This window comes from Bemisia tabaci, chromosome 5 (genome assembly GCF_918797505.1).
Source record: "Bemisia tabaci chromosome 5, PGI_BMITA_v3".
Classification (NCBI taxonomy): domain Eukaryota; kingdom Metazoa; phylum Arthropoda; class Insecta; order Hemiptera; family Aleyrodidae; genus Bemisia; species Bemisia tabaci.
In genome coordinates this window covers 42,996,889-43,011,546 of record NC_092797.1, presented here as the reverse complement: position 1 = coordinate 43,011,546, position 14,658 = coordinate 42,996,889, and the positions used below count along the sequence as shown (strand labels likewise).

Genomic DNA, 14,658 nt, shown 5'->3' with positions numbered 1-14,658 from the left:
CCGAATTCGATATTCCGAGAATGAAATGTCGTCCACATCTTGCAAATCTCTTGCGGTGCCAGGCTTCAACTTTTTTTCACTTTGATATGACGTCAAAATAAAATCATCACATCAGAGAATTCATCAATTTTCATACACATCAATATTTAGTGCGTCATTTGACTTGAGCTTTTAGATATTGGTTTTCTGGACGTTTGAATAAAGGACTTTATTTGTTCCATTTCAGTCCCAAAAATAAAGTGCAAACAAAGATACTTGTTCTTCTGTTTATCGAGATTCGAGCCGTATTGATATAAAATTGACAAATATCACTCACTAGAGCATAAAATTGAACCTGCACGAAGGCGACAATTCAACAAATAACCGCTAAGAAACGTGGATACTGAAGATTGCCCATAAAAACCAGAAGTGTCCGCCAGTATGTTCGAAAAAACTACCCGTCATGTTTATACTACTCCATGTAATTCAATTTTGTGTCGTCTTACTTGGTCTGGCAATCTATTTCGTAGGATCACAGGATAAAATCCTGGCCTCTGTGAGGCTGAGAGGCAAGTCGATTCCCGACCAACCGCAAGCCTTAAAATTCTTTGAAAAATAAAGGAAGTAGATGACGTTCAAATTTTTAAAAGCATAAATAAATATAAAAATAAAATGAGAAAATAAAACCGATAATTTATCACAAGTTTTATTTAATAACATAAATAATTGAGTTGGTCATTCTCGAAAAGACTTAAGCTTCAAAAATGAAAATATTTGAAATGCAGAAAACCCTGATTAAACTTAAAAATATTAAAGCATTTCATAATTAACCACATTATAATCTAAGAATTAAAACGGGTCGATTTATACAATTTCAACTGTTTTTTTTTTTTTGCATTTTTAGTCCTGAAAGTTTTGAGGAGGACCGATTAAATTTCAGTTGCTGATATAATCATAAAAGCTGTAATAGACTGCCAAATTTTGCATTTCAAATGAGAACCTTACAAATTCCGAACTTTTCTGCTAAAAATTGAGCTAATTGCCACATTGATTCCGCAAAACCTCATGAATACATCGGCAAAGTTTAAAATAGGCTATTTTAAAATTTGCTGATGTATTCATGAGGTTTTGCGGAAACAATATGGCATATTCTACCAGGACTTTCTAACCTTCACTCAAAACTCTACTCACATAAAAAAATCAGTCTGCTCTCCATATTTTTTCTTGTTATTTTAAGCGTAGTGAGCGTGGTATCGAGTAGGAGAGAAAAATACAAATATTTCTTTCCAGCTGCAGAAAAACTCGCGCTGATTTCTTTGAAATAGTGCATCCGCCGGAAAGTTATGAAACCCACTACGCACTACGCACTACGCACTACTCTCTCGTTTGTTTTCCAAGCTCACGTGATGGAAAACTGATAACAGCGACGCGGATACGGACAGGCGGGATGCACGAACGATCGGGAGATCTGGCGCTCGCAATCCGTCTGAACCCGAATAAATCACCTCGTTATGAAAGCGCCCTCGTCCATAAGGAAAACAGGAAAAATGGCAGAAGACAGCGCATTTTTGCAATCTCGAGGCAGAGAAATGCGGCGGTAAATGTCGAGTAAAACTGCAGCGTGCACTGTGCAGCGTTGCACCAGGAAGAGTGTAAGAGTTCAGCGTGCAGGCATTGTTGCAGAATGGACCCACGGACCCACGTCGCGTCGCACCATGGTTTCGAAACATAAAATGGACGAACATTTTTTGCTTACATGTTTCACAGTTTGAAAAAGTGAATTTATCCCTTTTTGATTCAACCCCCACTATACCTAAGGATGTAATGATTAATTAACCTTTTGTAGAAAACCTTTTGTGTTTATTTATTCTTTCTCTTTTGATGTAATTTTTAATTCTGTGAAAACATTGTTGGATGGCAAATAAACAAACAAACAAAACAAAAAAAAAATTACCTAAGGATGGTTACAGTAAGAAATTTCAGTATCTGATCATTAAAAAACCCAAGAAAACGGGTGACCAAGGCTATAAACAACAAACACAAAGTAAGGGGCGTTTCGGAGTGGTTCACACCCCCTCCGGACTCACCCCGAAATGCCCCAATCTTGGTGTTTGTTGTTCTTTAGCCTTGTTCATCCGCTTTCTTGTGTTCTTTAGTTGAATTATTCGGGCTATTTTTGTGTATTATTGTTATTTGATTATGATTGATAAAGTAGGAATAACCACTGAACATAGATTGCGCTGTAGTTGTATGTTTACCGACCATAATATTTACTTTAAGATGCTGTTATCATTATCGTGGCGAACCCGTTTTCGTTCCTCGAAATTAGCAGAGAAAACCAATTATCTTAATTTCTTTCTATATTTTTATGTATCAAAAGGGCTCTATGTATTGTAAGGTTGCCGTTATATTTTTCATGAAAAAAACTTGGCGTTTCAAAATTTTCGTGACAGCTCAGATAAGCTCCTTCTTTGTACGTGCAATTTATCTAAGATCTAATAAGTACTCAGCTGCATCAACTTGAATTTAATATATTTCCTCAGAAAATGTGTTGTACGAGAGAATAATTTCCTGTTAATACTGAAAAAAAGAAAGATAAAATAGTTGTTGAATGCAATTCTATGTCATATCAAATAAATCCAATGCTGCAATTTGGTTAATCAAATACTGCATCAGATATCCGCTGTAGAATGAACCCAAATCAAATCAGATGAAGCCAATCATATATTTTTCCTTTATTTTATCTGACATTGCCGTTGAGGCGACTATCTTTTTCATCTTGGTTTTCAGAGTAACTATGTGCTTTCCCATAGTGCGACGCTGCAACTGCATCAGAGCGTCGGGGGGGGGGGGGGGGGGCTGCATGGACGGGTCCGAGTTTATCAGCGTCGCGGCGCAATGCACCGTGCACCGCGGGCAGCTCGCGGGTGGGGAGAGGTAAAAGTGAGTCTCACAATCTACCGGAATTAGTAATCTATCGAACGCGGCGCCGCGGTGACTTCAACGCGCGGGTAGAAAAGTTGCCGGTCTCCGAGACTCGTATTGTTTTCATGCGGATCGGTTCTGTTCCGAATTGTCGTGTGTGAGTGTTCGACGGTTTACTTCCGTCGATTTCATGCTTCGTTTTTTCCCAATTTCGGAAAGACGAGTGAGCCTGGAGAGCTGAAAGGCTGAAACCTTTGGATAACCTAATTTTTGAGCAAGGTATGTTCAAGGAACTTACTTTTATGATTACGTATTGTAGGTTAGGGTGATGATAAGGCTCCAGTATTGGGCCCGTTTAATAGGAGATGATTCCATCTAGATTAGCTTTAGAACATATTTAAAGCCAAATCAAAAGATTGGAAGATAAATTTACGATCAAACCTACGCTGCTTACCTTCCTATGTTTTAAGGCCTTAGAAACTTTGTACAAACTAGTTTAAATTATCATAGACTCAAAAAGATCTTGTTTAAATTATAGAGTACTGGTATAATTACAATATAAGTCGAACAGTTTCACGCTCATTGGAGGAAAATTATGTACACCTGTGTGTGTATGTCATTTTTCATGCAAGGTGTGAAGAGTCAATATTTTGATACAAGTCCAATTTTTTTCAAAGTTTATCTTTCCGATCTCGCATTTACGCAAAGTATATTTAAAAACTGAACCAAGAAAAAAAAAATCATTCCTAATTCATGAGATTTTAGTTTACTGAACCATTTTTGAACGTGTTTGCTCGCGTAGTGCATACTTTGTAGGTAATCAATTTTCCTATACAAGCCGAGCCATTGATCCAACTTCAAATAGATACAATTGTACGGAATTTCTGGTCTAAACTGCATGCACTTATACAAACTATGGATTCTGTTACCTCGTTGATCAGCCATCATGAGCTCTAAATGTTGTGCTTTGAACATGAAGCTCCTTTCCTTATTCATGCCATTATTCTCAAATTGACTCCCTTTGAATGAAAATTATACAGAGGGACGTCAGTAAACGTTTGTCTAGATTTGAAGATCAAGTAATATATCAGGACTAATGAATCAGAAGTTCAAATGGGGAACTCATCCGAATACATGACAGGTAGATCGATAAAAAATAGCATTCATTCATGATGCGAAAGAGGACGGCAAATGTAACCAAAACCGCGCAAGACACAGACGTAATATGTAAGAATTTTAAACTCAAACACGGAGGCTGATTTTCCCATTGTAAAACGGCGCCCATTCTCTCCTAGTATCAATATTGATCAGTGGTGATTTTGCAAGTTGGCATTACTGTTTTTTCTCCATTTAAATCCATTGAAAACATCGATTTCAGATGAGCTGCCTCATCTAAAATCGATTGTTATGCATACATTTGAATGCGGAGGAAAAAAAGTGTAGCGAACCTTCAAGAATCTCCACTGTATCGAAGATTGAATGAAAGCAGTTTACATTTCAAAAGCACGACGTTATATTTTGACAGCATCCGTAGATAAGAGATGTAGAGAAAAATTAATTATCCCATCGCTGAGGGCCGATTCCATTTAACTACTGTTCCTATAACTAAAATGAACTACCTCCTGCTGAGCTGTCAAAATGAGAACTTATTAGATACAGTATAACAGAGAGTCCAGTGTTTAAGCATCTAGAACGCCCACACCTTCCAAACTACTTTCTCAGGGGATATCATCATTATGTCATCAGCTATGAATGTGCGAAGATAAATATTATAGATTTCAACGGCGATAATTACAAAACTTGAACGAGTGACGCACAGCTCTCACCTGATGTATGCCGCGTTACCGCAGACAATAAAAACTCCCAATAAGGGGACCAAGAATGACAAATCCAACCGGACGCCTCATTATTATGCCAAATTGAATAAAAAGTTGGAGAAAAAAATTCGCTGCTCGACCGAAGATCCGAAGGAACTGATATCAATCGAATTTTAGCCGCCTCTAGGCCGAGAGTTACATCTTGAACATAATGTTTCCATAGCGTTCTTTAGGTTAGGAATAGATTTTTTTTTTTTTCAAATAAAAAGAATAACGGACCAGAAATATCGCTTAAAACGGCTAGAGAGTGTTTCACTAAGTTAATTGCTGTGATATGAGTTGGTGTCAGGCAAAAGCGGCTTTTTAATGAAACTTGAAATGTTTAATGGATGTTTATTGGTGAAATTTTGGAATCAAGAATATCCATTCTCAGTTTTAGACGCTAATCGCTTTTTATAATGCTCTTGAAAAATTGAGCTCTTTCAAGCCGTGAGTCGCGCCATTGAAAATGTTCTAAGCCTTTAAAATTCAATGTCGCCATTAGCGCGCTGTCAAGTTCACCTAAGTTTTTAAACTTGCGATTAATTGTTCTCTGAATTTGACATGCACTTTGAAAGGTAAAATGAATGTAAATTTAAATTTTTCCATATTCTTTACGCCAAAGAATGCAAAATTAACTAGTATAAGCTGTTGTATATTTACCTAATTTTATTTTCCATTAAGGGCGGTCTTGCTTGAATCTCTCACATATCACTGTAAATATTTAGGGTATTCTCTACCGGTTCTCATATACAAGATCAACGTTGGCAGGTACTTTGCAGCCTCTACCTAATGGGCTACTATACAAAATCTGAAGTGGGAAAAAACGGCAGATATTTTCTATTCAAAATTCTGATTTTCAGACTCCCTGTTGTGTGATGCTTAGGTAATTCGCTTTCTTCGTTAAATTTTGACAAGAAAATATGTAGCGCGGTGCCTTAATTCATACCCTGTTTAGTGGCCCATTTTTTCTAATTAAAATTCACACACTACTGTGGGAGAAATTTTATGCTTGAACTGCCTACATTTGCAGATTAACAGATGATGTGAACGTATGTCGCATGACGGCCTCGAACGTGTTATAACGGCAGATTTCAGTCGCTTAAATCAAATATTTCTGTCCCATGTCTGTTTTTTTTTAAGAAGATCAAGGAAAAAACCTCGAATATTGTCGATTATTGTCTGGAAAACAGACAAAAAATTGAGAAGGTGTTTTGACCCACAGAGCTCAAGTAACGATCTTACGACCGTTTTGGCGCGACCATAACTAATGTATGCAATCAGGTGATTCGGCCAAAACATTACATCGACCTCTTGAGAGCCAAGGAAAAATACTCAAAAGTAAATGCGAGCGGTCGTATAGAAAGTTCGCCAATTCGATTCAGTTTGATCAATTTTTTATTCGCATGTTTCGTAATACGCACGCGGCATGTGCACATGGAAAGAATGCAGTGTGTTTGAAATTTACGAACTGTTAGGGCCTGAATATTCATAACTCCTTCTCGGAGCTTATTTTGGGGTTTCTCTATCATATTTAAGGTAAAATTTTTCGTCAATAAGTCTGTGATATTTTTTATTTTCAAGATGCTTGCTGTGAAAGCGATACTTCATGATTCTCTATAAATCCAATTCCTTAAAAATTAAACTTTGTTCTAAAGATAAGAAATTGAAGTTATGGCGATTGCGATTAAAGTTTTTATGTAGGATGAAAAAAAACAACACCCAAAAAAAATCATATATTTACAAATTGTAATTATATAATTAGTAAAATGAAGTTACTAGAAGAATAACACGTTATGTATAATACAATAAATGAAAAATATTTGTAAAGTACAATGGATGTATAATTCATACGCCGAAAACAGCAGGTAAAAATTCAGGAACCGAGATCAGAAACAATAAACTCTCATTGTGAAGAGTTTGGAGGCATTCTTTCGAAGTTGTCATTTTTTCTTCTTTTTTTTTCATTTTCTTCATGTATGCACAAAAAAGAGGCATACACATTTTTTCCCACCGTTCCCCTTCCCCCGGGGCGATTCGCTAAAACCCCCCAAAACGACGCTGAAAAACAGGGTTCAAAGAAGAGTTTTCTAGGACACCTATGTACTCAATCTACGACACTATATGTTTCATTCATCAACACTTTATTGATGCTTTGTGTTGAAGCATGAGTCGTGTGCTCGTATATGCGGTGCGCTCTTGATTTCTTTTCCGGTTTGACAGTAGTCATTCACGGTTAAATAAACAATAATGTACTTCATGTAAACAACTTCAAAAAAACGTTTGCTGAGCAAATATCAGAATTGAGATTGTAAGAATGTCCGCAAAAGTAATAGTAAAAGTAATAGTGAGTAGTCTATAATGTTTAGAACTGGACGATACTCACATCCAACCGATTTTCGTTGTTGCGTGTGCAAAGTGCGGATATCATGAATTCAGGAGCTTATCGACTACTTCTAATAATGTACTTATACTACCGTCTAAATTTTAAACCGCAGCTCAAGTACGAGGTACCTAGCCACAAAACATATAATTGCAGCCGTAAAACGAATATTTGTGTGAAACAAGACTTTAATTGAGTGCCATAAATAAACATGCTCCGCGCAATAAAACTTTTTTCGGGATAATTAAGCTATTTCACGGGTACCCGCGCGCACGTCTAAGCAGTCAATCATCTCGCCGCATCCGCAACTTTTAATTTGTCAGTTTTTTGTCAGTGGCTGCTTGTTCAGCAGACAAATTCTCTAATTAAAAGACAATAAATTAGGGGACTCTTTGTTGATTTGTAAGACAATTTGCGTGGCAGTGTTCCTTTTTCTGAGTAATCAACAATCAATACGAGTGTAAGTTGCTAATTGCTAGTGTGCACTGGGAAAAAAAACACATTGGATCTAAAGTCAAGACTCTTGAAAACATTGACAAGAAAAAGGACTCTTGATTCAATCAGATTTAAGCTTAAATCAAAAGGAGATCCGCTCAAATTAAGAGACTTGGTTCTTGATTTAAGCTTAAATCCGATTGAATCAAGAGAATTTTTTCTTGTCGATGTTTTTAAGAGTCTAGACTCCAGATCCGATGTGTTTTTTTCCAGTGTGCCCTATTTTTTGGTTTTATTAAAATGTAGCTTGTTGCCACGATTTTTCTTTGTCCTTTTTGTTAATTGCAGCTATCTATGTCGGACTGCTTGTTTATGAACCTTTTTTTTATTAAGAAAAAATGATTCCCCGCAGTAGGGGATAAAGGCTCGACGTGGGGCCTCTGTGCGTGGTATTTTCTGTGTAATGAAGTCGAGACTTCAGTCATTGGATCTCTACTATGGAATTGTAAAGTTATGCATAGCACCCATTTGACTCCTGATTCTCCAAATGAAAGAGGAGATATTCACTATGATAAATTTTTAGCGAATTAAACTCGAGTAAGAATATTTTTTCGTAAAAATTAAAAAGTAATTTGTGTTTTTAGTTAAGGAAATAGATTATTTTTTCCTGCTGCCAGAGAAAAAAGTGCACTGAGTCCTGGCGGTTAAAGTTGAAACGGAATAACGCATCTCTTGATTTGAAAACTTCTTGTCGTATTTTATTTTTGCGTAGAAAATGCATTCTTAAAAATGTACCTTACTTCCATCTTTCCGCTGCGCTAACAATCAACCCGTGAAACTGTTGAGCGAAAAAGCGTTGAGCGGTAGGTTCCTTCTTTTTTATGGAAATGAAAAAAAAGTGTGATTTTGGAACCCTGTGATCAATACTTGTTTCTCTAATCACACATGTCGATGAACTTCTGTCTGCCATATCTTAGGTTTTAGTACATTTTTTGGATGCTTATTATACACCCCAAGAGATTCAATGTTTTTAAGATAAATTAATAGTTCTATTTCCGTTTGGAAAGTTCAAACGCTTTGTTATATCCATAAAACGGTGCGTTGATACCTGATCACCCTTCTCTCTTTTTTACTCACTTGTCCTCTGGACGTCTCCTAGAAATATAGATATCGATCACTTATCCGGAAGAGTCTTAGGTATTCGAGGCTTTTCTAATTAAAATCATCAAAAGACCATGAATAAAACGCATGGTAGTACGAGCTGACAGCGTTTGAACCGCATTCTTGTCACAGAATGCTGGAGGACGTTTTTAAAACAACAATCATCAAAATATGCCACCCATTGCTCGATGATGGCTTATCCGAGTAAAAGTGTGAATAAGAAGATCTCTTCCGCGCATTATAACACATAGACAGTATTGAAATTACACTGCTTAAAACTTTCAAGAAGAAAAAAATCGAACTTAATGCAGTTTCGGCGGATTATTTTTCACGAATGAAAGCACGCGTTTGAATAAGCATAGAAGTACGAGATAGACTTCCAATCTGCTTTTTATAGGAAGACTTTTTTTAAAAATAGGCGGTAACTACACTGGAAAAAAAAGAATCTTAAATTTGCCGCCAAGAAGTATTTCTTCTTAAATCAAGAATTTTGCTGGTTAATATAAGCTACTTTTTTGCTTAACCCAAGCATCATTTTTCTTGAATCAAGAAAAAGTTAGCTTAAAGCAAGATATAGAAAATTCTTGGCGGCAAATTCAAGAATTATCATGCTTGATCCAAGCTACTTTTTTTCAGTGTACAGCAAAATACAATTCTGTTGGTTTCTGTCTACCTACAATATGAAATAGTGCAGAATTTTCTCAAACCAACGACCGATCGGTTTTTAACGAACTGCGTGGGCAGTGGGAAAATTGCGCAGGTTTCGACCTTCAATAATGGATGATACAAAATTCAATCCCTCAGATCCAAAACGACCCATCTCGGGACAAATAAAATTTTTCAGGAAAAGAGTGTTCCTGCGCAAATAAATGAATATCGTAAAAAATCCGAGTTGGGTCGTTTTCGAACTGAGATATTCAATCAATTAAGTTTTGACCAAAATTTGCTCAATTTTGGTGCACGCCTATCGAAGTTGTGCACGCGCGCTGCCCTGCGCATTTCCAAATAGCGCATGCATCTCGGAACTTAGCGAGATTCACAGTGAAGAACCGAGAGCGAAACTAGATCGAGACCCGCTGAGGGCTCGGGGAGACGGCGGCGCGCGGCGCAATGCTTGAAGTATCCCTACAGTTTCGCAGGCGCTTCCCGCGATCGTTTTCCCCAGAAAATTAAAAATGATGAACATTTTCTTCCCGAATAAGAGGCTCCTTTTCACAGATCCGGTCACAACTATGAAGCAACAAAACTTTCTCGCATATCTACAACAATGAAAAAGAGCTTGGTCTCTTTTCCACTGACTCAGAGACTTGAACGCATGAGTAGAAACGTTGGATGGCATGAAACACGTGATACAACTATTTTGCCTTCCAAGTAGGTAAAATTGCATATCCACGAAGTGAAAGAAAACGTGAACTCTTTTCGGCTGACTCAGAGACTTTAACGTATGAGTAGAAAAGTTGGATGCGGCGAAACACTTGATACGAATATTTTGATCTCTAAAAAGATAAAATTACATATCAACAAAATGTCGGGGAACATGGCTTTCTGTAGCATCTCAACTATTCTTTTCGTAAAACTCAACTTTCAGTTCGTGTAACCGAACGTTCGGTTTGTACAGCCGGACTTTTGAGGTCAAAAGAACTGATGAAGGAAGCTATGAAAGACATGAACCGAACGTTTGATGACACGAATAGAAAAATCGGTTCATTTCTAAAGCGTGAGCGCCCAACGCACCGATTCTCACGAAAATGTATGACAAGAATGGTGATTATTCGTAAATATCTCAGGCTTAGACTGTTTACAAGTGTATTTAGGATACAAATAAGTATGCTTTATTAACCAATTTATTTTTATTATCAGTTGTATTTTTAATCGGGCAATTTTTCAACTTCTAAATGATAAGTTTGATTTGGATTCTTTCCAACCCGATAAAACTATGCAAAATGGACTAGGAAGTATATTAAAATTCTTTGAGGCTAGTTCCCATAAGGTCAATGTCAAAAAAGCTATATTGAATTTTCTCGCTCTTATAATACTTTCAACTCCGAAATACGTATCCGTCAACCGCTTCAACGCAGCGAGTAATCACACTAGATTGGACGGCATGAAAGGAATGAATTACTTAAAGTCAATGCTTGAGCATTTAGAAGACGGAGTTTTAATGGCTGCAAGAGTCCTCTTGAAAAAAAAAGAATAAGAAAAAACTGACAATACATGCGGATGCATGCCTTCATATAGACAGTGAAAGTGACGATGACGACTGCTTACTAATAACGCGCTTAATTATATGGAGAATTTATAAATAAGTTCTCCCCTCTTTTTTAGGTTCCTGATGATGGTTTGTTGGTATGGGCTTCAGGTTTTATGATAATTGCAGTGTTGTCAGGTTTCACGAATTATGTATCATGTGGTATTAGCACAATGTTAGACAATGTATATCGCATACTTGTCGTATACAAGACGAGTAATCGGGAAAAATAGAAATGAGGAGGTACACGGTACATTACCTGATATTTTACCGGTAGTTATTCAACGTAGAGGCCTTTGAGAACCCGCAAAACAAAGGATTCTTAAATTGTTGGCTGTTAAGTCATTTCCTGACGACTAAAAGCACAAAATATAGATTTCAAAAGAAATTCCAAAATTTCATCTTACCTGTAAAACCAAATGACGTCACAGGTAAAACCAATGGCCGCGTCGATGTGTCAACAGTTTCAAAAATAACCAAGACGTGACGAATATAGTGCAGAGAGTTCATACTTCTGTTGACGTTTTCTCTGACGAGTGCGTCTCTCAAGCTCACTTTGTTTTGGCCGCAGTTGCATAGCATGCGCTGACCGCCCTACATTTCTTACTGCATCTTATTGCAAGCTAGCGTGTAATTAGCCTGGAGATTAAATTAGAGAGCAATGTACTCAACACGAGGCGCGCAGTTTGTTTGCTTTCAGCTATGTATCGGTTTCGTTTCTCTAACACACATTCCAATATTTCCAGTTTGGTTTGCATTAACTGACCACTTATGAATGAAGGATAGAGTTTATCGGATGCATGCAGGAATAATTGTGTTTAAACGTGGAGTAGAATCAGATATTTTGCAAAAATCATATCAAGATATAGGCATTTTCGTCAAAATGCTTAGATTTAAATATCTGAGGAAGCCGGAATTTTTCCAGGAATGAACTTATTTTATAAAAATAAGAATGATGGGTTGCAAATTTTCATTTATTTTACCTTGGTAGGGCTAACAATGCGCGAAAGCATGATTCAGTGATAAATTACCGAAGTTCTTCTCTCTTGAAATTCCAAATTCCAATCAACTAGATAGATTAAACATTAAAAAATGACAATATACCTACTTGAAGCAGAGAGCCTTTCTCATTTTTGTTTAAACGCGAGGTCGACATAAGAACGTAACTCTATTTCAATGTTGCCAAATTTCCCTTCGTAAATTTCATTTTAACCAGAAAAATCTTGGCCATATCTAACTGAAAATTTCACGGATTTTTTTCTCCGATTTCATGTAAAAATCAGAAAATTTTGAATAAAAATTGCACAGATATAGTTTTGTAAAATAAATTAATCGTTGAATTCAATTTGACAACCTTGGAGTGGAGTTACGTTTAAGCTCATCGAACTTTTGATTTTTGGCGCCATAAAAGGAATAGTTATCATCTTTGAAAATACTGATTCAAGTGATCGAGTCATAGGGCCCTAAATCAATCTTTACTCATCCACGATCTGTGATTCTGTTGATATTATGCCACTCTGAAAATTGAACTGACATTTTGAAGCTTTAATGCATCCGTTTACCTGGTGTTGAGGCAGGTCAGCACGTCTTTTGAAACCGCTATAAATTATCTTCTCCAGCCCACGGTAATCGTTGAATATTAACTTTGAGGCGACAGCAACTTGATCCTCGGTCTTTGGTGGCTCAAGATTCGGAAAGATCATTCCATTCTCGAATCTTTGATTGGAATGCGGTGTTGTCAAATTACCCTTCAAGAACATTATTCAAATTTGACCATCTTTTTTATGAAAAACGTTAAAAAGCGTCAAATAGTTCGATCTTTAACTTAACTTTCAACTGAAAACTTTCATCAAACTTCGCCAAATTTGATCCCCACCACTAAGCTGTTTTTTCGTGTGCAGATTTTACGTTCATTCACAGGTTTCTTCATTTTTTACAGATGAACGAGATGCAGCCTGGCATAGTGGAGTGGTACGATGGGCGCTCCATTCTCGTGACTGGAGCCACGGGGTTTATGGGCAAAGTTTTGCTCGAAAAGTTGCTGAGAGCATGTCCAGGAGTGAAAAAGATTTACACTATTGGAAGAGCAAAGAGAGGATTTTCTCCCACCGCACGTATGAACGAAATGTTTAAACTTCCGGTAAGAACCTTCGTATCTTCTCCCCAAAGGCTGGAAGAGCTGTATTTTAATTTATTCGAAAAAATTGACCAAAATGATTATTACATCGAATTCTGACCATTTTTACACGGGATTTCTTGTGATGCTGTATAAATGTCAAGGAAATGTTCCATGCCCATTGTACCGGAATACGGGTTTGGCAAATGTAAGAGGCTGCAACGTTCTTTTGAAATCGATGCATCACTTTCAGATTAAACCATCCCGGCCAAAGAATCCGCACCAAAAGATTTTACAGCACAATTTTTCGCGTCGTAATGAGTGAAGATTGACTTGCCGATCGATTGTTTCAAAAAAGTTCTTAATATACGGTCAAATTACGAATTAACCAATAGGTCATCGATGACGATCGACTACGTCGGACCGTCAAGTTTATTCCAATTTAACATAGAAAAAAAATATAAAATAAAAATAAAGGTTAATGCTTCTGACCAGTTCAGCCTTCGCTGAGACTGAGAGGTGAAAACAAAGTTTTTCTCCCCGCAATTAATTATCGTCTTACTCTGCTTGAATAAGGGGCCGTTCAGAAAATACGTGACGCTCTGAGCTCGCTTTACAGGGAGAGGTTGGATGAGTCCGAGTCTGCGTTACGTAACGTTGAAATTGACACTTGCGAAAATTCAAAAAAAAATTCAAAATTTTAAAAAATCAATGCGAGGTGGGAATTTTTTATCTCAAAACGCTAATTTCAGTAGACAGAGATTCAAACAGAGCATTCGGTGATTTTGCGGAAGGCATAGAACTACATTACGGGTACTTTACAGGAGGAAGGAGTAAAAATCCGATATTCAGCGTTATGTATTTTATGAACGGTCCGTAACCAGTACCGGGTATCTAAAATACTTCTCATATCACATTTTCATTAAATAGTGACTCGCTAGCATCGAAAAAAACCACGAGCTTTGTAAGGCGAAAACAAGCCGATCTCCCCAGAACGGAGGAAGACATTTCTGGCACCGAACCACAAAAATCCAGTGAAAAGAGCAAGGCGAGACGTAAGAAGCAGCAAGAAGAAGCTGCACCCTGAGGTGGGGCCAGTCCGGTCTGGTCTTGGCGAATCCGAAATTATCATTTATCGAAACCCACAGCGAAGTAATCCTTGTTTAATCGATCGATTATCGATTAAGCGTCGATAATCGACCGATAGCCGATTACCTCAACGGACCAGACTAGACCAGACGCGCGCCCAAACGTAAACGGCACTGCAGTCGGCCTGTGACGCCCGCAGGCAGTCGCTTCTACGTAGACCAGGCGTGTCCTAGGTAGGAACCGCGTAACTCCCGGTGTAAATCCTATGCAGATAGGTGGTTTGGTTTACGCTTTGCTCCTACGACACGAAAGTTGACTCGAAGTTCAACTAGTCTGGAACGAGTTACGGGTGCGGTGGCGAGGAACGCAGCTCGAGCTGCGGATGCACAAAAAGACGCGGCTAAAAATGTTCCGATTCGAAATGTTGCGAAAGCGCCGTGGCACGATCAAGGAAAACGGAATCGCT

At 37.6% G+C, this 14,658-nt stretch overlaps 1 protein-coding gene across 3 annotated transcripts in view; it reads left to right on the top strand.

Moving 5' to 3' along the window:
• Positions 1-14,658, top strand: part of LOC109039181 (putative fatty acyl-CoA reductase CG5065) — a 70,060-nt gene that overhangs the window by 1,519 nt on the left and 53,883 nt on the right. The window contains exons 1-2 of one of the 3 annotated variants that reach the window (XM_072300763.1): positions 2,891-3,183; positions 12,927-13,127. In XM_072300763.1, the coding sequence (XP_072156864.1) occupies positions 12,927-13,127 (201 nt within the window). In that variant the 5' untranslated portion in view covers positions 2,891-3,183. Of the gene's footprint in view, positions 1-2,890; positions 3,184-7,122; positions 7,604-12,926; positions 13,128-14,658 lie in introns of those variants that run through there. The other 2 variants (XM_072300764.1, XM_072300765.1) reach the window with 2 other exon arrangements.